General features: G+C 40.8%; 1 protein-coding gene across 1 annotated transcript in view; it reads left to right on the top strand.

Moving 5' to 3' along the window:
- Nucleotides 1-27,718, top strand: part of LOC137156668 (nuclear factor NF-kappa-B p105 subunit-like) — a gene marked incomplete at its 3' end in the record, with an annotated part of 54,381 nt that overhangs the window by 9,586 nt on the left and 17,077 nt on the right. Inside the window, exons 2-5 of the mRNA XM_067553556.1 lie at nucleotides 8,120-8,172; nucleotides 10,797-10,881; nucleotides 20,085-20,122; nucleotides 22,985-23,083. Of these exons, the coding sequence (XP_067409657.1) occupies nucleotides 8,128-8,172; nucleotides 10,797-10,881; nucleotides 20,085-20,122; nucleotides 22,985-23,083 (267 nt within the window). The remainder of the gene's footprint in view (nucleotides 1-8,119; nucleotides 8,173-10,796; nucleotides 10,882-20,084; nucleotides 20,123-22,984; nucleotides 23,084-27,718) is intronic.

Here is a 27,718-nt window from a genome sequence, read left to right as displayed (position 1 = left end):
AGCTTAATGATCCCATCTTATTCTGCCACTGTCTAGGAACATAGGAAAATGTGCCAGGTATTAGGACTAATACCAACGAAATAGGTAGTGGGATACCTGTGGAAACAAAATGACTGTGATGGTTAAATCTTCTCTGCATTAGGCTTTTTCTCCTGAATAATTTCCCACTGGTGCAGCTCCATCCATGGTAGTAATGATGGGCGTACAAGACACAGGTAGCTGTCAGCATGTATACCTCTTTGTTGCATATACCTGCTTTAAGCAGGTTTAGACAACATGATCTTTAAAATGCCAGCGACTGCCTGGAGCCCTGCCTATGCTAGGGCTCCCATTGGTGCTTCCACTGATGCAGTTGCACCAGTATTAGAAAAAGGGGATTATTTTTTCAGAAAAAAATTCTTGTGTAGATACAGCCTAAAGGCCAGACATGGTTTAAGCTATAAAAAGCAGGTTCCTCTATGTAGCTGTTGTACATTATGTTGATGGCCTAGCTTGCCCTAAGTGCATCTTCTCTGAGAGTTTAGAAGGCCTGAGGCTTTGTGCATATAATAATATACTGTATTGTGCTTTTCATTGGTAGATCTCAAAGCACTTTACAAAGAAGGTCCATATCATTATTTGCATTTTACAGATGAGAAAATTGAGGAATAGAGCAGTGAAGTGACTTGGTTAAGGTCACCCAAGATGCCAAAGGCAGAACTGGGACTAGAACCCAGGTCTCCTAGACTCTCAGCTTGTACAGTGGGACAAAACAATTTACTCCATACAGATATGGATTATATATCAGTAGAGAAAAATCAAAGCTAAGGATGATACTGAGGTTACAGACAGTAGGGGCAAATATAGGGTCTTAGTGGAGGAGGAAGAGATACAGGATGAACTGTTGTGTGACGATTATATAGTACAACAATAATCATTTGTATCTGCAGAATTCACTGCTGCTACAGAATTTCTAAGCACTCAGCAACAATGAACATATCTCCAAAACCACAGTCATCTATAAGCAAACAGAAAGCCTGCAATATTTTATAGCTGTGATGTAGTACAAGATGATGTATATTTCTGATTTCACTACCATTAAATAGTAAAATACAACTTCAGTTCACCTCCCCATTCCCTATTTTTCCTTATTTTGAGTAAGTAAAAGAAACCTGTTAGCAGGCTTAGTAATCACAATTTATCTGCAGCTGCTGTTGGTTCACACATTTTTATGTGAAAAAATGACTTTTTTTATATGTAAATACTAGGGAATGGCATACCAATTTGAACAGAAAATAGAACTGAACACATTCCCTCAACCTGGCTGAAATCATAAAATGCTAGAAAACTTTCAGCAGGAGCTGTTCTTCCAGGATTTCCAGCCAGTTCAGGGTGGGACTTTTTTTGTGTGTCATTTGTGTTTTTTATTGTGTCATTTGGCTGCATTTACTTTCTAGATTCTCATTTCTGAAAGAAAAGGGAGCTCTTATATTCACTAATATCAGGAGAGGGAAAAAAAAGCTGCTATATAAAAATCCTATTGAATTTAATAGAGGTAGATAACCTTCCTTTAGAACTTTTAATAAACTATCTGAATAATTCTGCTGCAGGAGTATAATTATCTTTTTAAAAGTCTATATGAAGGAGATCATTCTCCATTCAGTTACATAGATTTTTCAGTGTAACGTCTGTAGAATTTTACTTAATTTCTGAAGGTACCTAATAGACTGAATTTAAATATCTTGGCCTAGGAGAACTTTCAGGGGGGACAGATTGGGCAAAATGGTTGTCTAAAATAAAATAGCAACAAACTCTCCTAAACAGGGAGTGTTGGCATGTATGTTCTCTGAAGAGGCTGTCAGCACCATGTTAACTTGCAGCTGACTGCTTTAATGTACTTCGGGTGACATAGAAAGTTTGAGAAGAGAGATCTGTAGCTGCATAAAATGTTTTCACCAACTATCACGCTTCATGTGAGTAGGCTTTAGATCAGGGGTGGGCAAACATTTTGGCCTGAGGGCCATATCTGGGTATAGAAATTGTAGGGCAGGCCATTAATGCTGGCTCCGGTCAGGGCACTGCTGGGCCCACGTGGTGGTAGAAGAGGGAGGGAAGGGATGGGGGCCAGGCGGGGGAGAGGCCACTGCACTCCCACCAGGGCACTGCTGGGCCCACGTGGTAGGAGAGGGCAGGGGGAAGGTGTGGAGCTGGGAGGGGGATCGGCCATCACCACGCCACACAGCTTGTTCTGCAGCCTTTCTATGGACCATCTGAATGGAGCTCGCAGACCACTGGTTGAGCTGGAGGGCCTGATGAAAAGTATGTGGCCAGCAGGTCATAGTTTTCCCACCCCTGCTTTAGATGTCCTAGGAAGTGTTGCAGGGAGATTATTGGCACTGTTTTTCCTTGATCTTTCAAAACTGAGTTCTCACGAACACTTACATCATTTGTACACAAACTGCATAGACTAAAAGCAGAGACCTTCTGACCACGTCCCTTCTGGCAAGGTGGGGTAAAATAAGCACATGTTGAATGGGTTTTTTTCTGTGGTTTTAGGTCCCATTGAAGTATGAATCTTACTCATTACTACACTTAAAAACATGAATAGGTAGATCTTTGGGAATAAGATGAAAATTATTTTTATTTTGTTTTTGTTTTCACTTTTATAAATAACTTTTGAATCATGCTCAGGATCTTTTTCATGTCTTTACTTCCTATTTAGAGGAATGAGAGATTTTCCAGTTCATTAGTATATGTTTGCTAAATACATGTTTCCTGCAAAACCAGAATCATGCGACCAAAGCTAATAAGTAACATGAAGTTTAAAAAAAATAAATTGAAAAGCCCTACTACATGCTAGAGAAGAAGGCATTTGTAAATGTTTGCTGAAATGACTGGTAAACCAGCATCTGTGTCACCATCATCATCATCACGTCTGATTCCTCCCAGACTAAGAAGTCAAAATATCAGGTTCTGCTTGTTCTCAAAAGGATTAATATTTTTTAAAAACCTAATCCTGGTCAATTTCCATTGTGTATGCTAGCATGACTACTAATATAGAGAAGAGAAATGTCTTTGCTCTCCTTTTAAAATCCAAACCTAATAATGAGAGCCAGCAACACTAGCTGGGGGGAATTGTCCACCAAGAAAGCAAAAAGCATAACGAAAATAGTAAAAGCACTTGTTGGCATTGTCTGGAAAGGTTTTGTTTTTTAAAAGGCTTTGTCATGTCACATAGTCATTAAATGCAGAAAGATATCCAAAATACAGTGAATGATCTACAGCAGCATTCCTCAGGTTATGGTTATTCTTACTGGCTCTTACTCAAGCATTAGTTCCAAGCCTTATCACCGAGTAATAATTGACATTATATTCCATATTCTGCCCTCAATTAAATCCATGCAATCCTGTTAGCTTCAGTGTACATTGTAGAAACAGATGTGTTACTTTATTGTTTAATACCAACAAAGCCATAAATACTTTTCCCTGTAAAATTCCCTTAAAGCCTCTAACCCACCCACTTCCCAATTACCTTTTCCTAGATCTAAAAATAACAATAAAGGGCAACATTTTCCCCTCTGCTTCTGTGAAATCCTACAGTAGCCAACCTGCTGTGGGGACAAGGAATTAAAAGCAGAGACACAGAACTTCAGCATAGATGGCAAGGATCTCAGCAGATCCAACTGGTCTTCAGGGGCCCCCTGCTCATTCTCCAAGAGGCTAAATGCTATTCCTCCACCCTTCCAGGGAGCAGTCAGAGGAAAATTCTATGAGTCCAGAACTCCAGTCCCCTATGTGGGAATAACCCAATAATGTTTTTCCTCAAATTGAAAGAATTTAAATTGTGTAGTCTTTCTCTTTCACATCAAATCTATCCTTCTGCTCTCTAAACTGGCTTCCCATAGAATATTGAGTCAAGTTCAGGGTCTCAGTTTTTATCCTCATGGCATTCAGTGGCCTGGGTTCAGGATACCTAAAAGATCACCTGAAGTTCTGGGATGAGGACTATGGTTGACAACTCTCCTTCTCAGGTATATTGGAATATTCTGACACGAAGTTCAGGCTCATCTGTGCAGGAGACAGAGCTTTCTTGGGGGCCAGTCCCAAACTGTGAAACTGCCCAACAGGAATAAGGACCTTACAAATGTCAACTCCTTCTGTACCGAGTACAAGGCACAGTTCTGTGACCTAACTTCTCTAACATAAAAACATAGCAGCATTTACATTTACAAACAAATTCCCTAAACAAAACACTGCACCGCATATATAGTTTTCTTTCTAGGTACAAGTTGAGAGAATGAACAAACCACATGTGACAGATGTTAGTCATGTCACTTAATATATATCTGGAAGGTGCTCAGATACTACTGTGAGAAGGGCGGTGTAAGAATTCAGTGGGGAGAAGTTGTTGTTTTCAAAGTCTCCTGTTTTTGATGATGTTATTGACATTTTATGGCTTTGCCCCAATTTCCTGAATGTATAGAAAGATGGGTTAGAATGTATTTAGAGAACAAAATATCTTGTATTCTGGGGAAATGTTACAAGGGCATTTTCAACATTGCTTTGAAGATAGATTAAATGCTTTTCAGTGTGTATCTGAGAGTATATTACTCATTTGGAGGGGATAGTTTTAGACTGCTGGAGGTGAATTTTTAGCTAGTCCCTGAAAAAGCTCCCAGTTTATTTACATACATAAAGCCACATGTTTGCATGCCCTGAACTCAGCATGTGTATGTAACACACTGCCTTAACATGTGTGTGCATGCACACATGCACCAAAGAACTTGTGTTCGATGCCTGCTTATGATGTGTGTGTTATAGCCGCAGTGTATTGCATGTGTAGTTACCCAGTTTGTTCTTGTTAAATAAAATCTGTATTTTTTTAAATTACTTGTCCTTACTGTCATTATGTCAGGATCCAAATAGCTACTGTTTAGTTCTGTCGATAAAGGTATACATTGCATCATTTCAGGACATCTTTTAATTTTTAATAGCAAAGCACAATAAATGGTAGATATTTGGAAAATACAATATTTTGCCCCTGCTTTTGTTTTGAGTCATGTATGATAAAAATTCTAAATATAGATTCTACATGCAATATATATTGCCAGGAATCAGAAAAAGAAATATGAAATAACCACATTTCCCCCATAAGTGAGTGAGTCAGGTCATTTCTTTTACTTGACCAACTTCTGTTGATGAGAGAGACAACAAGCTGCTTTGTGTTGAATCAGCTGGAGCTTACATGTGGCCTTTGTCAGCACCAGCGGGTGAATGATGCTGCAATCAAACCTGCAAGTGATAAATGCATGGAGCTTATGCATCATGGTTCTATCATCCTCCTGCAGCAAGGAGCTCAATTGCTTAGTTAACCAGACTTGGAAGGAAGCATTGAATTTCTTTCCACTGTTTCTATGTACATGTTTAGTCTAACAGCACCCAGAGACTGCATGCTGCCTTGACATCTGGCAAGCAAATGCCATCAATAGAGAGGGAGGTTGGCATTCTAGTCAGCCCCTCAGAGTGTTTCCTTTTCCTTATCAGCATCATTTCTATTTTGCTAGGCATTTAAGGACATTTTGATCATTGCTTTACTTAGAAGACTCATGGAATAATAATTGGATTGAGTTAAGCATTTTATAGCCAAATGGGGGAAAATAGTTTTAGACTCTCGGAAACAATTTTCGTTCTACTTCTGTGAGTGGAATCTGGAATTTTTTGTGTGTATAGTTACCCAATTTGTGGCATAAATAATTGTGCAGATGCATTTCTGGTGGCTTCCTGAAAATTTGGCCTTTGTGCTTTTCCAGTTTCCACTTTCCATAACGTCTTATGATCTAAATGGGAAGTCATTATACTGCAAATGAAATATTTATTTTTAGTAAGTATTTAGTCAGTAGGGTTGTATTCCTCTGTAATCCAGAACTGTAAAAAACAGAACAAAGTCCTCTTAGAATGCATCATTGTTTGAGATAGCTATATTAATTAAATGTGTTGGAATTATTAATGGTGTAAATAAATAAAGTCTATTACACAGAAGGATGTTGCATACAGAGAGGCTGGCTAGAGATGCTCTATCTTCCAGGCTTTCTTCATAAAGGGTTATGATGTCAATAGCAAATTAAATAAAACATAATAGAAAATCAGTGCTTAGCTTACTGAGTTTTGTATGGTTCTGTGGTTATATGGTTTTATTACCGACATCTTGCTGCAATAATTGATCATCCTTGGCTCAATACCATTTCCAGTTATTTGATGTATGACCAATACTGCAACTAGACATTAGCTACACTCCCACTTTAAAAAAATCTCTCTTCAAAGTATAAGTTGAAAAATAAGTTTGTACTTGATATGCTAAGATGTAATTTTACCCTCTTGAACTCCTTCTTTCCCCCAGAGGAGGCTTTTGTTTTTCCCATTTTGATTTTCTCTCCCTTTTGCAATGGTGCTGAAAGGCTGGGCTACGCCTCTTTTGGAGCCCGTCAACACACCAGATTAAGTTTCTGCTCAGAGAAAGTATGTGGATGTTCCAATTTTTCTTTTCAATGCCTTTCTCGCTAATCATGTAAAGGTCATTCAGTGACGAATTTTTCCTTACAGATTCTTAATCACTTCCCACATTTTTGTATGACAATAGGTTTTCACAATTGGGTTTTTACTTCACTGGAAAATATTGTTATTAACTTTGTGATGAAAGATGAGAGCCGCTGACTCCTGCCTATCTTTGTAAAGTTATTGCCCTTATTTACCACGTCTTTGCATGTTACAGTCAAATGACTCTTTGGATCTAATACATTTCATAAGCTACATTATACTCTATACTCTACTCATACATTTCCCTGAGAGATTTTTTAAAAATATTTTAACATTATAAAGGAAATGTAACTACATTTAAAATAGTTAAAATATAAAATGCAGTCTTTTGTCACAATTAGACTAGAGAACTAGAAGCCAAGATTCCGAGGTTCACTTCCTAGCTCTGCCACTGACTTGGGAAAGTCACTTAGGCCCATGTCCAAAGTGTCTACCAATTTTGGGTGCCTCTGTTTGGAAGTGGTAACATTAAGACATCTGGAAAGTTAATTGTTAGAGGTGCTGTGCACCAGCAGCTCTTATTGACTATGCTTGCAGTTGTGGGTACTCAGCACAAGTGGCAGTCAAGCTAGAGATGTCTCACATTGGGCATCCGGAATCAAAGGCATCCAAAATTAGTCCACACTTTTGAAAATTTGCACTATATTTCTCTGGCCCTCAGTTTCCTGAAATTCAGTTATACTGCACATGGGTACTGTGAATTTTAATTCATGAATGTTGTTAAATTCTTTGCTTTGAGATCTTTGGAAAATAGTTCTATAGAAGCACAAAATGTGTTTATTCTCATTGGTTGACATATCCATTAAAACATGTTGATTTACAACTTAATAAAATCTTTACACTAAGTTGGTGCAGTTTTTTGCTCCCTAAGAGGGTACCCTATCACTGCATACATTTATTTAAGTAATTGTATAGCTTAATATTTTCAGGTTCTTCTTAATTGTACATTTTAAAATATTAACTTTTTGCTCATGATTTATGTCAAGTTGCATTAGGATGGTAACTGGAATTCAAAAACACAAAAGAGCATATTTATTTGTCATTTAAATATTTTGAGAGTATAATAAATTTGGGTCTTAACATATTTTCTATTAAATTCAGATTTAATTTTAAACAGGTTTATTTTTTAAAAGAAAAATTCATAATTTAAATAATTCAATCAAAAAAAGATCATGGATTTTTATCCACCCTGGTAAAAACAGAAAAAAAAATTATTCCTGATTTTAATTGTGTTACAAGGAGAGATGAATTTTGACCCACGTACTTTGGCTGAGATTTTCAATTTAATGGAAGTTGAAAGCAGGAAACGCCAGTCATTGTTCTGGGCTCCACCCTAGGAGGTGCTGGGCAATTTTAGGGGTATCTAGGCATTTGATGATGTTACTGATACAGAAATGGGTTGTCAGAGCTTTAACAATGAGTGCATAGGATTTTTAATTTGAAAGCAGACTAATGTTATTTTGATACAGGTATTATTATTGTTGCATATTGGAAAAGATATGGCAGTCAGTGAACAACCATCCTCATTATGCTTTCATCATTTCAGCTCTTAAAATGGCTGAAGAGGATGCTTATATTATGGGAGTATCTGATCATCAAGTAAGTATTAACACACAGTTTATATGTTCTCAATATGCCCAAACTGAATGAGTTTATTCTGTCTGGCTATTTTAGCTATTTGTCGTGTGCCCCATTCCCATAGTATCTAAAATTTCTATAATCTGACAACAGCAAAGGGAAAAATATCAGAATAATCCTATCTTAATAAAAAACGTATATCAGTAAAATGTAAATTACTCCCACTGTAAGGCCCACCCTTCAACATTGCCAGAATAATGTAAATGTGGCTTTAAAAGAATTGCCTACATTTGTTTTTATTTCCTAGCTGCCTAATCCAAATTTACACTGAAATTAATTCAGTGGTGACCATGACTGAATGAAGTTTAAAAAAATATATAAAAATGCTCCTCTGTGTAATTATCTCAGGGTTGTTAATATGACATTGACTGCAGTGTTCATTCATTCACAGCTGTTTTGTGGGACTCCAGAACTCCCAAATTCTTAACTGATCCAAAATAACTCTGTCACTTTGCGTATAATTAATTGAAGTGCCGAGAACTGTACTTGATTCAAAGGCTCCAATTAAAAATATTAATCTCCTAAAGCTTAATTTATGTTAATGCAAGCTAAGTTGTTTACATCTGACATTTGAATCTGGTTTTGCCCAGTGCAAGAATACAGTATTTATTGCAAGCTCTAAACTTTCAAAAATCATGAGATTGACTTAAAAATAGTTAGATTAAAAATTTACATTTGATGTTCTTTTTATTTGCCTTCTGATTTTGGAACTCTAAGGGTGCCTGTGTTTGGAGTTATGTTTTCAAGCTTTTGTCCCTAGCCATGAGATCTAGAAACACTTTAAAAAATAAAATAAAAGCTCGGATTCTCACCTAGTCACCTGACTCCTTGAGCCAGGGATTTAAGAATAACACCAAATATCATGAAACTTACAATAAAATCACTAGGGTTGGTAATACTGAGAAGAGGAGTAACTTTTTTTATAGCACATTAAAAAGAAACATAAAATCCTGGCCCCATTAAAATCAGTGGCAAAACTCCCTCTGACTTCAGTGAGGGTGGGGTTTCACTATACATAAGAACAGCCATAAGGGTCAGAAAATGGTCCATCTAGCCCAGTATCCTGTCTTCAGACAGTGGCCAATGCAATATACAATATACAGGTCTATTTTTCCCTTGAAATAGTCATGTAACCCTCACGAGAAGCAGTGAGGGATACACATATATATAGGAAGTGGGAAAGAGATTCCTTAGTTTATGAAACTGTTAAGTTTAATTCTAAAATCAGGGAGCTCATTTGTGTACACAAATGCACCCTGTGGAGAAAACAGGTGACTGACATCCATTGTCTTCATTGATGGGCAGTCACCTTCCTTTAAGAAGCCTGTGAAAGCCCTCACTGGGAAGGGCCCTGCCTAGTCTTTGTTGACCACAGCTGAGAAGGATGAGGAGGCAGTCTCGGACTTGCAATTGCAATGCTGTTGACTCCAGTATTTTCCGCTGCTGAGGCTAGTGGGTCTGGACACTGCTGGGGAAGAGAGGGGAGAGAGGGAGAGGAGAAGAGAAGAAAAGCAGGAAAGGACTGTTAAAATTCCCAAACCCTATCCTTGGAGCTCAGAGCAGAGCTTGCACAGCAAGCTGCCACTGTAGCAGACTGGAGCTGTGATGCAGTCACTAGACCTTTGAAGGGAGAGCTGTTAATTCACCAAACACCCTGAGTAGTGAGCTGTCTCTCTGGTCCTGTACTGGCAGAGTCAACCCAACAGTTTGTTCCAAACTAGTGGATTAACTGTGATGAAAATACAGTAATACCTACTGCTTGTATGTTAATTGGTAGCCCAATAACAAGTACCACATCATCCAGTCCAGGAGGATTCTCTCTTCTGTCATATTAAATACCTGCAGAAGCAAATTTCTAGGTTTTTTCAGAGGTTATGTTTACTCATTTTTTTTTGTTTTGTGCTTATCCTCCCATTTGGAAAGTGATGAATTTAGTTGTGGTACCACTTAGTCGATCAGAAAGGCTGTTTTTAGATTTTTAAGTTGAGCCCAAGGAAGTGGTTCGTCTGGTACTGTCATTTTAACATGGTGTGCCCCTTGTGAATACATTTTAAATAAAGATTGTGGTTAGATCATGGTTAAACCAGGGGCTTGGGAGTTGAAACTCTTCAGCTCTGCCATTGACTCTCAGTATGGCCTTGGGCAAGTCACCTGGGGCTAGATTTTTCAAGTGCTCAGTGACCACTGTTGGGGCCAGATTTTCAAAGGGGTTCGACTTCCAAGATCTTCTGAATATTTGGCCTGTGACGCACTGCTCAGCAACCCCTTCCATGCTTGCTACAGGTTACACACTGCTGAAAATGTTGAGCCCTGTCTCCATTACCAAGTCCACAGGAGCTAGCACTGGTGGAGTTGCACCATTGCAAGATGCACCAAGGAATGTTAGTGTGGACAAGTCTTTAAACTCTCTGAGGTTTGGTTTATCCCACTGTTGACATAGGAATAAAAATGCATACCTATCTCAGAGGTATATTGGGAGTCCTAATTAATATTTGCAAAGTGCTTTGAAATTCTCATTTGAAAGATATTGTGTGGGTGTAGAAATATTTTGTCTACTAATAATCATGAACTCTGTTTCAATACAGATGTTTGCAATGGATCAGTTCATGGGAATGAATACACTATTTAATAATACAGGTTTCATTACCTCAGATTTACCACTACGAACAGGTAAGAGCCACTACTATTTGGTCCTGGTGATTTCTCTTCCTAGTGTTGCTTTTTTGTGCGTATGATATAGAGTTCTTTCAAAGAGGGCTGTTTGTTTATATTTATTATGCTATATTATGAAACATCTTGAAGTTTTTAATCTTACTTACTCATATTGTTATTAAAATGTCAGATTTTAAAACATCTTTAAGAATCCCCGCCCAACCTCACTTCACCTATGAGAGAATCTGTGACTGGTCTAGTACTGAGGCTACTTCTTTGGCCTAAAATAAAACTTGAGTGTTTTAGCTATTTAAATGTTCTGATTGACCAAACATCATTAAATGATGTGTTTAATTTTTAAAGGGACAATAGCTTTTATAGATGCCTCCAGTTGTTGTAGTGCCTGCAGTGTAACAGATACATTTTTTGCATGCTATCTTGCACTGTGTTTAACTTGTAGTTGTTTTTAAGGGGATATGTTTCTTACTAATGAAACCTAGAGTGTGTTCAACTTCCTGTATCATTTGAATCTGTTTTCCTTCTCAGAGACTTCTGTATTTCCTGTAAAGTGTCAGATTGATATTAAATGCACCTAACAGTTTCCTGAATGTTAACACAATGTTGAAAATGCAGAGCCAAATTTTGCACTCTCCCCACCCCCGCAACCTCTGCAAAATAAAAAAAAAAAACAACAAAAATCCAACAACAAAAGAATATTTTGTGTCAGTATGCAGATCAATTCTCCCCAGTGTGGATCTGGTTTAGGAGTGTTGAAATCTCTTGGCAGCGATCAGGAGAAGAATAAATATATATTGATTAATATTAGCTGATAGTTTGTTCTTGAAGGGTTTTTTTAAAATGTCATTTGTCAGTATTACTTTTAACTGGAAAATAGGAGTCCTGAGTCTCCCCTGTCTAGTCTATTGGATTAACAGATTTGGAGAAGAAAAGAACTCTGAATCCTTATTTATCAATAATGTTAGAATTTTCCTCTAACCTATTGTTTATTTCTTTGCTGCTGATTCTCCGCTGCAGCTTACATGCTGTCGTCATGTTCTGTTGATGATCCATTTAAGTCCACATTCTGTCAGGACATAACTGGTACTTTTGTCCTTACAGGTTGCTTTGTATCACAAAAAACTAAAATGCAGTTTATTGGATGCACTTGCAAATTTGACAGCAATAAAGGGCATAAAAGTAAAATCCATCCTTGTACAGAGGGCTATGTAAATTCCATTTAACTCTAAGGGCTTAAGTGATGCATAGGGCTTGAATAATAAATACATATTTTTGAGAATGTCTTAGTGGTTAGGAATTTGTTGTTGTTTTAGTATGTCCTATTGTAAATCACTCTACTTTTTCCTAGGGTGAATGTGAATATGTTAGGGTCAAGAATGTGAATATGTTAGGGTCAGGAATGACATAGTTTCAAGAGAAATTATTTCTCTGAGCAGCAAATCTGTGAACACATAAGCATTCAGAAAATGGATTTTGCCATCAGTTGATGCCACAAAGAGTTTTTATTAACACAGAATGGAACTGGCCAGTAGGATTCAATTGCAAAGCCTAGAGACTTGCTGCAGCACATAGCCTTAGTTTTTTTTTCACAACTTCCCCAAATCTCTGTGGGAGACTTTTGGTTACTAGTTTTAAATAGCAGCTCCAAACTCTGGCATTATCAGTATTGCACATACTTCTGGATCCTGCAGGGATGTGTGTCTCGCTGCATGTAGCTTTTTAGTTTTCCTGATAATCTTCATGTTAGAAGCAGCCAACCTCACACCATACAGATGAGTTAATGCAACTATTTCAGAAATAGAAAACTGATTTTCAGACATCTAGGCCCTGTCTACACTAGAAAAGGATGTTTTTAAAAGCATAAGGGGGAGGGGAAGGTTCATCTGGACAGCTAACACATGTTAAAACTACAACTCATCCTGTATATGCTAGAGGTGAAATCCTTGCCCCATTGAAATCAATGAAAGTTTTGCCAATAAATCCTGGCCCCACTGAAATCAATGAGAGTTTTGCCAACAATTTCAGTGGGGCCAGGATCTCACCATAGGATTTTAAGAGGTGTTAGCTATCATGCGTTACATTGTAAAAACACACCTTTTTTCCTAGTGTAGACATATCCTCAGAGCAGTGTTTCCCGAGCAGTGGGTTGGTTCACAGGAAGGTTCTGGATGGGTTGTGGGCCAGGAGCATAGAGGAAGCATGGGATTTGACTGAACTTACTCTTCACTCACGCTGCAGCAATGGTCCTTCAGGGGTGGGCGCAGCGCCCCTCTCTGGGCACATGGGGTCACAGCATTGCCAGGTTTGGCCCAGCCACCCATCAGTCATGACAGAGGGGGAGCTGGGCCTAATTTGAGTGAGTTGTTTTGCGATCTGGCACACGGGGTTGGCCAGGGCCAAATCTGAGTCATGCTGCAACTTTGTGTGTCATGTCACTGCACCTGGAGCAGTGAACCAGGCCTGGCCCCACTGGACAGGTGCAGCCGCTGAAGGGTGAGTGTAGAGTAAGCCTGCTCTCCAACCGCCCCTTGCCTTGGGGCATACCCTCCACACCGGATTGGAATTAAGGTAGCGGTGCTTGGGCAGAGAGTGCTGCTGTGGGTGGTTGGTGTCCCCCTGCTGCGTGGTGAGAAATAGGAGCTTCATACTCCCCACATGAATCTGGACCCTGGGCTGGTCACAGAAAAAGACAAAATGTAGTTGGTGGGTTGCTTTAGTAAAAAGTTCGGGTACCACTGACTTAGGGCTTGTCTACACTGGAAAGTTGTTTCTGATTATGGTAGGGTATGAATTTAAAGTGCAAGATCTATTCTTGGACACTCTTATTCCAGTTAATCAGGAACAACTTCATGTGTAGACAAACCCTTAGGCTCATATCCTATCACACTTCTGTTGAGTAGTGCTATCAACATCTGAAAGGGTGGTGGAACCTGGTTCTTAGCCCATAACTGGAGGGTGACTACAACTTAGTTTGCCGAGTAGTTTGTTTGGTGACTGCCTCCTCTTCTTGCAGTTCTTCTCTTTGTGCTGTCTGTTACTGCCAGATTATTGACAAGTTTGCTGTGTATGACAGGGGGACTGACTGGGTATTTATCACAACAAAACATTATAACCAAATTGCAGAAATGCTGATCACCCACAGCTTCCACTGACTTTCTCATAGTCACTCAACTTCTTGAGTAAGGTCACCATAACAAATCATGGCACATTAATTTACTACTGTTCTTTGAACTGCGGTATTGTCATTGCTATGCATCTGCCTTTTAGCCACATTTTAATGGAATATTGTGAGCTGGGATTGTATTTTAACCATTGAACACAGGAACTAATGCTCTTTTACGCTCAGCTAAGATTACTTGTAGTGTTGTGGTGGGATTTTCAAAAGTGTTCCTCTTTGGTTTAATTCAGTTGCTATTGAAATCGATGGAGTTTTTACAGTTGACTTCAGTCATAGCAGAGTTAGGCCAACACAGAGTGCTTTTGGAGATCCCACCCTATTTTTATTTGTTTTGTGCATGTCTCTCTCTGTCTGTCAGTCCGTCTAAGAAAGTGATCCTTAAACAGGAATCTTCAAAATGAAGCACTTTGACAACCAAGTATGGAGAAATTGAGGTGGGAGTTGTCCAAGAAGGACTTCTCTCTCACAAAGTGGTCTGCCAAATGAAGAAGTTGGAGAACGAAGGCAGCTAATATCTGCCACTGATGCAGCCCCAGCACTTAAATCTTTCAATCACCAAATTCATGCCTGGACAATGACTGAGTTACTGATTTGACAAGGAGCAGGTTTAATGTATAACCATGGATTATAGTGCCCTTTGAGTGTTATTTAAACAAATAATAAACACCTAGGAAGTTTAGGGACTTTCTGACAAGTAGTTGTGTGTATGTTTGTAAATATAATGCAATGATACACTGCCATCCCTCCAGCTACATTATGATGTACAGTAGGGGCATATTACTCATACAGGGCTAGACTGCCCTGTATGAATAATACACTGCCCCACCCCATGGGGAGCACTGGGATACATTCTGTCTTGGAGACAGTGTCTGCTGCAAATCCTTGCTGTGTAGTGGGTAGAAGAAGCACTAACTACAACACCCTCTATTTAAGACCTATTTAAGACTGTCGTCTTCAGCGAGGATTAAAACTTTCATTGTACAGCAGAAGACCGACCAGGCCTGCAAATCTGAAGAAGGGCAAGGCCCTCAACAGTTGAATAACTTCACCTGGCAGCTGCCAAGGACTATTATCTTACTAATGACTCTCAACCACTGAACCCTGCTTTGTGCCCAGCAGCCATGGGGTGTATATGTGTGTACTGGAGAATAGAAAATCTCCAGGAGAAGGACAGAAGGAGAAAAAGTGTGACAGACTGATTGTAAAAAGAGACATGCACTCTAAGGAAGGAACCCATGCCACTGCCAGAAAGAAAAGACATGCGGGAAGAGAGGGGCAGGACAGGCTTGCCTTCTCCCAGCACCATAGCCAAAACCCCTAAAGAGTCTCAGGAGAGAGGAGGACTCTAAGGGGGAGAGGGATTGCATATAAGTTTTGTTGTCTTGCCTAGATGTATAGCTCTTGTGCTCTCTATGAGTAAAATGTGTATGTGTTTAAGAAGTTCCTTGGTTTAACTGTCACGTGGTCCTTGCAGACAATAAACCACAGTGCCCATATGGGTGGAACTCTGGGAAGAACATTTATAAGCTACAGGGGTGATCAGGAGGGCTGAGGGTTTAGGCATTTGGTCAGTGGTGTCCCACTGCCAGTGGGGTGTCAGACAAGAGCTGTTCACCTGGGAGTGCACATGAGTGACCCAGAACTAGGGACAGTGATCAGACACTGCCCAGATCCAGAAAACTTAGCAGCACATAGGATCCAAAGGTTGGGTTCAGTACAGTAGCCTGGTGACCATCCACAAGCCAGGGCTATCTCAGGGGTTAAAATGATCTGTTTCAGGCACTAGCTAGCCATGCTCTTGGCTAGGAGAATCCAACAGTCCTGCAACTCTGCCAGCCTTGCCTGGGTAGTGCCTCACATCAGTCTCACAAACCCCATTCTTCTTGGCATTTCTGTGGTGGGAGGGATTAAGGAAGTGGCCCTGTCCTGAAGACGTATACTCCCTAGAAAGTGTGCGCCGGAGCAGGCTCTGAGAGAAAAAGAAGGAATGTAGCAATGAGAGGTGGCAAGAAGCATGAGGTCTGTGATTCAAGTGCGAGAGGAAGGAAGGAGAATGAAGAAACCCAGCAGTTGAAGTAGGTGAGGGAAGTAGGCCAGTGACTCGGCAGGAGGGCAGGTATCAGGACAGAAGGAAAAGGAATCTAGAAAAATAAGTAGGCTCAAAATCAAAATGTTGCTGGTCCACACCAAAATATATCCATGTTAGGTGGCTGTTAATTTCAAATACAAGGTGCAGCCCACCTGTTTGCAGCGGGAGAGTCAGGCACTTCATGAGGAATTGTGATGTTAGAATTTGGCCTTCTGTGGGAGTGAAATTCACCCCTGTGCAGAGGGACAATGTCCATGCACCACCTCTGTCTTCAAAGTGGGGCTAAAGCCCCACCTAAGTGGTGCATAGACTGCACAGGGGTGAATTTCATCCAAACAGCATAGAATTCTGGGTAATATATACTAACTATAAAGTATGCATTTTGAAAATGTAGGAGTGCAAACAAAGGGTGAGGTTGTTTAGTTTTTGATTTGCTGCTGTGCTTTTTAGTGGCTGATTAAACATCTATACATTATTTGTTTGTTAGAATGAAATGTGCAGGAGACAGAGGTTTCTTGGGAGCTGGTCCCAAATTGTGGAAAAATCTCTCCCGTGAACTGAAGATCATCACAAATCTCCCCATCTTCTGCCCCAGCGCACCTTTTCAGCTGTGCTTTTTCAAGTATAATCTCAGAGCAGCTTGTACACAATAAAATAATCAAAACAAACAAAAATTCTTCCCTAAACAAAATACTCCACTGCACACATTCTCTCCCTGGGGAGAGGATAAAAGAAAGAATGACCCACACATTACAGATGTTTCCCACATCATATGATGCACTTCTGGAACGAGCTCAGACAATACAATGATGAGAGTGACCCTGTGTAGAATACAATAGAATAGAATCCTTTCTAGGATTCAGAATAAAATGACTAGGGCATTAATGCTTGAAAGTCAATTAACATGCTTGTTCTTATTTTTAGATAACGTTTCTAAATACACATAACAGTACTATATCAGAATGACTTGTTTCTGCAGTTATTTTTATTTCAGTCAGTCAGATTCAACAATCTAATTTTTACTGGTGTTAAGAAGGGGCAATTCCAGGCCTACTTTGTTTAAATAAAGCTATCTATGATTCATATAATCTGACTAAAGTATAACAAGGCAACTTGGTATGCCAACTTTTCTACATTTCCGATAGTTTTATTATTTGCTTTCTCTCAGTATTAATATGTGAGGTATCCAAAATCATGTTCTGCCTTGGTATTTTTGTTTACTGCTTTTAGAACATAGTTCTAAAAGGATCCTATGTTACAGACAAAGGGAATAAGCAAAATGATATCTCACTCTGTATCTGTTAAAACTTTTAGTAATCAAAATGTTCAGTTGTGTTCTGGAATGCAAGCAAAATGTTTAATTGCATAGGAAGAATATACACATTTATAATCTTTAGGAAATGTGTGTTTTGTATGAATGCACGAATACCCCATTTCCATACTTGTTATTTTGGCTGACTTTAATATTAGTTTGTTGTATAGTTAGCTGTGTGTAAAAGAAGCTTTAGATTAAAGATTGTCATTGTTGACCTTTTAATATATTATTGGCATGAAGGCAATTACTGAATCAACTGATTTTGACAGATAAGCAGGAATGGCTCCTAATGCATCTGCCTGTTAGAATATTTATCGTTTTATTTTTATTTTATTTTTAGAAGATTCTGTATGATACCTTGATTTAAGGAATAAAAAGCTATTTTACTAAAATGGAATGGTGCCTGCATAAGACATAACACAATCATAGTACTAAAGATAAATGAATCCTATATAATTTCAATCAGTCAGTGAACATCAGGCTCAGCAGTCAGGTTACAAGAAGATTAATGGCACCCTTCCAAGCTCCCCACACTGGAGATGTCAAAACAACATGCCACTTGTGGTGGATTCAGAATATGGTCATGCATGCTCTGATGAGCTCCTGGGTCTTGGCATCTTCTCAATGGGGTATGGAAATACCCATGGGCTCTGCTAGATCACTGTGACTTGCCTCCTTGTGGTGGGGTTCAGATGTCCTGGTGGGCTCTGGCTATACTCTTTGGACTTGTCTTCCTCTTGGCGGTTGAAAAAAAGTAAGTGATGGTACCTGCTTGTGACACCAAAATGATACACAACTCACAGTAGATTGTGCAGATCTTCCTTATATTATTCTCTTTTACTACAGACTTTGATAAACCGCTGATTGTTAACAATGTTAACATTTAAATGTTATCATTGGTCATGATAGTTAACACCTCATTAAGATGAAGGGAACAGTTTACACCTCTCAGAACTGTTGTTTCAGATGCCATGCAATTCCCATTGAGTTCAGTGAGTGTTTCTCATGTGAAGCCTGCTCCAAGGCCATTGATGTCAATGGAAAGATTCCCATTAATTTTAATGAGCTTTGAATCAGGCTTATTAGGGTCAAATTGACCTCTCTGCAGAAGACCGGCACAAGCCTGTGCATCACTTAAAGCCTCCAAACAGGACTTGGCTTAAGTAGGAGTTAAGTGGCGCATGGGCCTTGTACTGGTCCAGTGCACTGGGCTGGATTTCATCCCAAGCACCTGATTATGGACCATTTCAGTCAGCTGGAGTCTTTCATTGATATTAGTGGAGCAGACCCAGTTTCTTGGTGGCAGAAACTGGCCCAGGGGTAAAGTTTTCAAACGTGTACACGTGACTTAGGCTCCTAAATCCCATTTACAGGTGCAAGTTAGGCACTTAGTTTGGGATTCGCAAGGGGGACTTAAGGACCTAAGTCCCAAATTTAGATTCCCCAAAATCTGGCTCTGCTGCCACCTAGCCCTGTAGGTGCCCAAACTCCCTAGGTACCTAAGTTTCCACTGGTTAAGTCCCTGCAGTGCTTATGTTTCTGGCAGTGGGCACATGCACAGCCGAGCAGTTCGGCACGTAACTAACGCATATACCTCAGTGGGTGTCATAAACTGGGCGTTCTCCTGCCTGTCTTGCCTGCAGGACTCGATCTGGTTGACATGCTCAGATGCTACCTTAGAGCACATCTTCTGGATCAGGCTCTGCATAAAACTTAGCCATAGGAGAAGATGGTGAAATATGAAATACTAATAGAGTCATTGGAGCAGAGACTGGAACTACCTCCCAGGGGAGTGCCTCTCATTTCTTCTGGTGCAATGAATATTTAATTATTTCATACCAGATGGAATGGCTTTAATAGGAGAGACTGAAAAAGCCCCACCACAAAATGCCCCATAGCTGTGTGGTTAGAGCACTCACTTTGTGGTGAGAGACCTGGGTCCAAATCTTGGCTCAACAGTACGCAAAGGGGGGAGCTGAACTTGTGTCTCCCACGTCCCTGGTGAGTGCCCTAACCTGTTGGCTAAAGTTTATAAGGGGAGGGCAACTGCCGCCTCCTCTGTTGTTCTTGAAAAACAGCTGACCTGGACTACGTGCCTAAGTCCAGGAGATGGTTCACAGCTGTTAATCCTGAGTGGAGGGAATCGCCATTCGGCCCTGAGAGGATCCTTAGCTCCTTTGTGGGGGCAGGCCTTTGGCCACCCACCTCTCTTTGACATTTCCTACTGGCTGACTTAAGCAGCTACCTCCTCAGCTTGTTGGTTTCTATGAATCTTTTTTTAAGGCACCTAATTCTCCCCATGCATTGTATAAGAAGCCTGGGTGCCTAGCTTCAGGACTGTGAATTCCACTTGGTGGCAGGGTGCTAAAACACTGCGGCTCTCAGTCTTAGTTCCCTTTGTGAATCCCACTCTTTGTAGCCTAAGTCTCATTAAAAGTCAATAGGATGTAGACTCCCAAGTGCCCAAGTCACTTTCAAAATAAAACTTAGGTTCTTAGGCATTTTTAAAAATTTTAAATTTAAAAAAATTTTTAGGACATCTAATTTAGCCCTCTGACTTCTTACATGTGATGCTGCTACAAATCAGATGTGCATTATTATTTTTCTTTTTTTATTAGCAGATGGACCATATCTTCAAATCATAGAACAGCCTAAACAGGTAAGAGGAATACTGCATTTTGAAAATCTTTTGAGTAGCTGTATTGTCTGTGTACAGCTCTAATCTAAGGTGAAGAGATTCCGAATAATGTATCTCATTGTAAAGCATTCTGAACTAATAACAAGTGTGCATTATTAGCAAGGTTTTGTTTTTACGCTTTTATAGCAAGGTCGTTTCCTGTTTTGTTCTGTTCTATTCTTATCTCTAGTTATCTCTCTGGAAGTGTCACAGGACAAAAAAAATCTGAGGGTTATATTTAAATGTATTTTACTTAAGGTAGAAAACATTTCCACCTAGGAATGAGCCTTAAAATAGATTATGATATGAAATTATCCCAGTGTTTGAAACAAATATGAGTAAATGAAATATTAATGGAAAACTTGTAGGTTTTTTCATATTTCTTGCTAAAATGAAAAATAAAAAACAAAAATAAAGGCCCCTTTCCATACTCTTTACAAAACTCTTACAGGAAATTTTAACTCATAATTTGTATAGTCCTGTAGGGTTCCTTTTGTCACATTCTTGTAACACTGAATACCCCCAAAATAAATAAAGATAATTTTGGGATGCAATTTCTATACAAGCAGAACAGTATTACTTTTCACTGCTCTGTCGGTATGATTTTTATTTCCCGGCAATACTTGGGCTTCATGCAGGTGAAGGGTATGGGAGTTGCTGGGGATGAAAACCACCTTCCCATCCAGGGCAAGGGTGTAGAGTTCCCATTGTGATTGATACTCTAGCCTCTCTGATGGAATTGTGGCTTCAGCCCTTCCAAGGCATTTGCACATAATCCTACATCCAGTTATTCCTCCCTTGGCCATTACAGTACTGAGACCCTGCCCCTACCCCTCCCACACAGTTACATACACAAGGCCATAATGTGATGCTTTTGTGTGGGTGCAAAGGGAGATGGTAGTGACCAGAGAGCGTCCCACTATGGGCATACCCCATGCAAAGGGCTGTCACAAGCTTTGCACTCAGGGGAGTGCAGAGACTGCTCACTCTGGGCATGTCTAGGGACATACATCAGCCCAAAGGGAGTTGGAGGGAGGTGGGTCCCTGACTCCAGCACTAGCTTTGCATCCAGCATACCTGGCAATTACATGGCAATTACATGGATCCAGTGGCCCTGGCAGCTAATATATGTGATATAGAGGGGATGAATCTGCTATGGCAGCTTGCAGTGGCTTTAGTGTGGCTGTGCTGGGGCCCTGTACTCAGGCCCTAGATTCAGGAGTGAAATTCAGCCCTGGCTGCCACTTCCTCCCCCCTTCACTGGCATAAAGCCCAATTGCTCTGCCTTAATGTGTTGAAATGGATTTTAACCTTAGTGTTTCATGATTATCAGTCTGTTCTGTGGGTATATGAGTGAAAGTCAAACATTGTATGAGGGACAAGTATTTAAACAACAAAGACTTTAGCAGAATAGATATTGCGGAGGCTTTGAGGTTGATTACTCATTTTAAGAGTAATTGTGTGAGCATTGTGAATAGCTGTGGGCTGACAAACACTTATATTCAGAGGGACGTGGTGTCTGCAGTCTGCTCCTGCCATGCAAGTTTTGTCTGATTAAGGCTACAACCCTACAGTTAATGCTACCTGGCAGACTACTCTACTCCCTGGAGTTCCACTGAACTCAAAAGGGCTCTGCAGTTGTGTAGTCAATTGCAGAATTGGGGCCTAAGAGAGGAAACCTTCCTGAATGTAAATATAAGAGAGTTAGTGCCATTTGCAATACTACAGTTAAAGAAGGTGTGTTAACATTTCTTTTTTGTAGACCCTATTAAATACTACTCCCTCCCAAATCCCGCAGGTCCCCTCCCAGATGGCTTTCATTTTCAGTAGTTTTTCCCATCCCTCGGATGTCAATTACAATAGCACTTACTTAGAAAGAACTATCTTGCTTAAATTTCTCTTTGAAATCTTATGTGTGTATTAACTTCACTGGCATTATTCTGATTTACAAAGCTGAGGCTCTGACCCATATATATATATTCTTAATCTTAGAATTGCAGGTAAATAGTGTTCTCAGTTATAATGGTATAGTTATTGTTGGTAAAGGCTTACTTTCCAGTGACAATCACTGTATGCTGGCAGAGTTCCTATGCAAAAAATTTCAGTGTCTGTTCATTTTTTTATGTCCAGTATGAAAGTAATCATAAAAGTGAATTATTTTGTGCAGCTTTCCTAACTTGTACACTTCCTACTCCTTTCCCTCCACTTACAGAAAAAAATAATGCGGGAAATAAAGGGATACTGTTCATAAACAGAGCTCACCAAAACTTGGAGATTTTGATTCACCAGAACTTTCCATATTTTTTAATTTGCTTTTGTTCCTATATGGAACAAATTTCTGGGCAAACCAAATATCCTTGAAAAACTTAGAAATACCAAAATATGATGTTCCTGAAATAAAATGTGAAATTGACCTTCTTTTTGGTTTCGTGGTTGCTATTCTCTGCAAGGAAGAGTAACTCTTTCTGTCTTTCCCCCTACCCTCAACCTTCCCTGCACTGTTGGGGGCTCATATTCTATCTCTCCCCATCCCCTGACTGCTACTTTGATGGAGAGAGTGTCTTCACTACCCAGATCCTTCATCCACTTTGTGCCTGGCTTCATGGATGGAAAGGGATCTCTACATCTAAATCTATTTGGTATAATCACACAAGTCTTAGAACAGATTCCTACTGTAGCTGTGTGTGTGTGAATGAGAATAAAACTGTTTGCCACCCAGATAGAAATATCCAGAGAATGTTTAAGGAATTCAAACCTGTAACAGTTCAATTTGTCAATAGAGAGTTGTTTTAAAATGCTGATTTTCAAAGTTTCTTTTGTTTTCATTTTTTTTAATCTCCACAGAGGGGGTTTCGTTTTAGATATGTGTGTGAAGGGCCATCACATGGTGGACTTCCTGGTGCTTCTAGTGAAAAGAACAAAAAATCATACCCGCAAGTCAAAGTAAGTTAATAATTTATTAATTATTTAATAATATGATCAAGAGTGTCATACAAGAAATCATTATATAGGATTTGTTTGCATATCACCATAAATCTGTTTAAAGTTATTCAGATAAACTGTGTATTTCAGTACCAGTTTTTAAATTGTGAGGCTGTAACCCACATAAATAAGGCATTAGCTGTTTTTGTTTTGTTGTTGCTTTTTTTTTTTTTTTGGCAAGTGAAAATCCATCCTGTGAATTAAAAAGAATCTGCTGAATGTCTTTGGTCCCTCACTAACCAACCTTGTGTGTTTGAATTGCTAAGTTTTTGAGAGCGGGAATTAGCACAGGGCTTCTGAAACTATTTCTTTTTTTCTCCTAAAAGAAGCGGTAGGGTAGTCTTTCCTGATGTTAGTTGGTGCTCACTGTTCTGGTAGTAATTGAAAGCACATAATGTAGCTAGTGCCCCTGAGTCCAGATTTTTTAAAAATGGGTGCCTAAAAGTTAAGTTCAATGCAAAGAGAGATTGACTTTTACAGGAGTTGTATCAGTCTCTGTTGTGGGGTGAGTGTACCCCATCCAGCAGGGTGTAGTTGGCCCATGCTAAAGTCTCACTGCTCAGCCCTAGCACCTGGGCAGTGGGGTCTAACAGCCATGGTCCATGAGTTCACCCTTGTCTTCAGGGCAGAAAGGCCTAGTGGCCAGAATCAATATGGCATCCCTGGTCTGCAGGGCCATGTGGCCTATAAGGTAGAGTCAGTATGGCAGCCCTGGCTTGCCAGACTGTGTGGTCTAATAACCAGAATCAATACAGTGGTCCTGGTTTGCAGAGCCGTTCATCCTAAGCTAGACGGGGTAGGGGAACCCAAGCCCTCCCTATTCCACCAGGCCCCAGCCCAGGGCCCTGGCAGTGGCAGAGGGTTCCACCACCGGGTCAGCGGGGATCCAGCCGAAACACTCTGACAACTCACAGGGTAATGGCTAACCCACCCACCCCGGGCTCCTTCCTACCCTGACTCCTGAATCTGCAGCCTGGGCATCGTCAGGGTCTCCGGATCCTTCAGTGAGTGTAGCACCCTGTGCCTCCAGGCTCCATCGGGCATCCGCAGGCTCCGGGGCAGTCAACAGAATTTTGGCATCTCCAGCTCCCACAGCCTGGTGCTCCAGTGGTTCCCAGGCTGGAGCCTCCACTACAAATCCTTCCTCCTCTGCATACAGCCCCAAGTGAGCTGAGCTGCTCCTTTTTAGTGCACTTAGAGCTTGCCCAGTAGGGTTGAGGGGACATGGCTTCCTCATCCCACCATGTGGAGTTAACCCTTCCCCATCCAGTGCGGGGTGAGTGTACCTTGTCTCAGGTTCACAGTATAGTGTTCCCTTAGCAGCTTTGTCTTTATTATTAAAAACCATCAACCAAGGACAAAAACCTGTGCTAATACATTGTTAAGGCTGAGATTATAACAGCACTGAAGTTAGGAAACCCCAAAGTTTAAGGCTCCCTCAGCAATTGCATTCTCCTTGCACTCCAGGGAAAGGATATACTATATCTTAATTGTGCTTTCTGAGCTTATGAATTGAGAGCGATTGAGTTTAGTGAAGGAAGCATTAATTTGTTCCTCACGAGGTCATAGCTAATGCAGTGGTTCCCAAATTACCCATAGCAGTGCCACTCACAAAAGTCTGTGTATCAGTATGGCTGTGCGTACTTTCTGACTTGTTCCATTAGAGATTTCCCCATTAAGAGCGAGAATTAATAGCTTTTAATTAATGAATTCTTTCCCTCTACCTACTCCTTTGTGTATTAAAGATGAGCTTCTGCACTCAGCCATGCTCACCATCCATTGAGGTGCACGTGCTCTGTTCTTCTCCAAATATTGAAAAAGACTAGGGTTTGGAACAGCTGTATCTCCACCATGAGTTAAAATGAGCATGACTCAATTCAGTATTGGCTGTTATAGCCTCAGGTGTTAGTCTGGTAAACTGAGAATAAGTTGAAAACCATAGATTTAATGTAGTCTTGCAAAACTATTCCAAAAAGTTACCAGCTCTGGCAAAGAATCTACTCGCTTTTCCTTTCCCAGGATGATGGTGATGAGACAATGAACAATATTTCATTTGCAGATTTAAATATAAAATATTTATCCCAGTTGAGTGGGATCTTGGAGGGCTGATCCAATGTAATTTGATAATTGATGAGATTGAAACTGGTGGAATACATAGTAATATTGTAGCTAGGATAGTAGCATATGCAATGGGAAGCAATATGTGGAAAGGATTTAGTCAGAAAACAAGCTAGAAGGCAAAATGTCAAGTAAATCGGTCTTTTCTGTGGGTCCCATCTGTTGGTTTTTGTTCCCCCCTCTCCCGGTACAAATCACCACACAGTAATACCTTGTGGGAGAGGCTGGCAAAGGAACGAAGTAATTTCCTCCCAGCCATTGCCTGTTAGTGCCTGTTTCTGATTCAAGTTGTGCCAGTAAAGAGAAGTGTTTCACTCCTTTTCCCATAAGCCTCCTATGTGTTTTGTCAAAGGCTGCTTTCCTCTTCACCACTGAGCTGATCTCGATGAACCTGACTGAACATTCAGGAACAATCCTCTTTATTTTTTATAGACTGAGTGCCAGAACCTAGAGTATGCTGCTGCACTACATGCAAATCACTTTGGATGTGCACAGTTGTCTTAAAGTTGCTTAACTAGCCAATGGAGGATTACCCAGTGCAGAGGAATCCTTGGGTGATCCCCTGTGTATTTTATATCTGTGCCAAAAATTCCACTTTTGGTTCAACCAGAAAGGCCCCATGTCCTGACTGCAGTGCAATCAAAGGAAGGTATTATAAACTGGGAAATATGAAAATCTATTTTGTAACTCACTGTGACCAGCGAATGATCAATATTGCTCAGGAAGGGAGGTGTTTGCATCTGTGAAAGCCTTGGCCAGCTCAGCACTGGGCTAGCTGCAATAATCTATGCTGACTAGCAATAGACCTACAAGCCATTTTGGCAGCCAGAAATTGCTAAGACATAGGAAAACCCCTGCAGTCTCCCTATGTATAAAATCATAAAATTGTAGATTATAAGGCCAGAAGAGTCTGACATAGTCTGACCTCCTGCATAACATAGACCACAGATTTCACTCAGTCATTTCTGTATCAAGCACAAAACTTCCCTCTGAGCTGGAGCATATCTCTTTTTGTATATGTCTACACTGCAACAAAAAGGTGTGTTCTTAACTTGAGTTAGCTAACCCCCATTAGCTAACTCAGATTAAAATAGCTGTCAATACATACTGGCTTGGATTTTAACTCTGGTTAATGGCTCAAGTTAAAGTCCATAGGAGAGCCTGGGGTTGAACTTGAGCTGCTAACCTGAGTTAAAAGCCAAGTTGCTGTGTCTTCACTGCTTTTTTAAACAAAAGTTAACACCCAGGGATCTGGCACTTTAAGTCTATAAGAAATAGAAATCAATAATATTTATATTGTAATATAGAAAACTCGTGTGTGTGTGTAGCCTTACAGTGTATGGCATTATGTTTTATGTGTACTATTATAGCTTTAACAACAACAGTAATAGCACTTATAGAGCATATTACATTTTCAAAGCCCTGTGTCGTTTATTATTTAATTATTCATGTGCATCTTCAGTATAGGATGTGAATATTAAACATATTACAGTAAAGTTAGTTCTCTCTTCAAGTGATTGCTCATATGTATTCCACTATAGGTGAGTGCGCGCCCCGTGCACGAGTCTGCGGAAGCTTTTTTGCCCTAGCAACCCCGGTGGGTCGGCTCCAGTGCCCCCTGGAGTGGCGCGCGCATAGCGCGGCATATAGGGTGCTGCCGACCACGCGGGCCCTCAGTTCCTTCTTTCCGCCCGTGACGGTCAGTGGAACGCCTGCCCCTTGCTTCATCGCAAGTAGCAACCTCTACTCTTGTAGATAAGTTCTCTTTGTTTAAAAATAGTTAGTCCTTAGGGGCTTTTCTCAGGAACCATGCCGGGCTCCACGGGGTTCAAGCCATGTGCGGCCTGTTCCAAGGTGTTCTCTGCGAGCGACCCGCATGATCACTGCCTTAGATGCCTCGGGGAACAGCATCGCAAGGATAAGTGCTGCATTTGTAAGTCATTTAAACCCCGAACACAAAAGGACAGAGATGCTCGCCTCCGGGCGATCCTGATGGAGTCGGCACTGCGTCCCGACTCGGAGCCCTCCAGGTCACCGATGGCACCGAGCATCTCGTCGGTGTGTAGCGCTCCTTCGGCACCGACAACAGCACCGCGCAAGACGGTACCGAAAAAGAAGAGCCGTACGGTGGCCGTAACTATGGACTCCCCCCTGCGACCGGTACAGCAGGGGGTGATACAGGAGATGCCCCAGCCACGTGCCGTTGAGAGCATCCCGGCACCGGCATCTCCTCGTAGGGAGCCTCTCCCAACCCCCGGGGGGTGGGGGAGCGCCCCTACAGGGGCCGTCGACGCCGGAGGCGTTTGCAGCGGCATGAGCCCTCATGGCCTTGCCTATGCCTCCGTCCCCCCCTCGGCCGAGGGACTCGGGGACCGCGTCTCGGGGTAAGCCCGCGCTGGGCTACCCCGGTGGGCAGAGGAGACGGGATTCGGTGTCTCCCCCCAGACGGTCGGGGAGAGGGAGAGCAACAACCTCTCC

This window comes from Emydura macquarii, unplaced genomic scaffold, assembly GCF_026122565.2.
Source record: "Emydura macquarii macquarii isolate MOO-44397 ecotype Brisbane River unplaced genomic scaffold, CSIRO-AGI_Emac_v2 contig_302, whole genome shotgun sequence".
Classification (NCBI taxonomy): Eukaryota; Metazoa; Chordata; order Testudines; family Chelidae; genus Emydura; species Emydura macquarii.
This window is presented reverse-complemented; position numbering and strand designations above follow the sequence as displayed.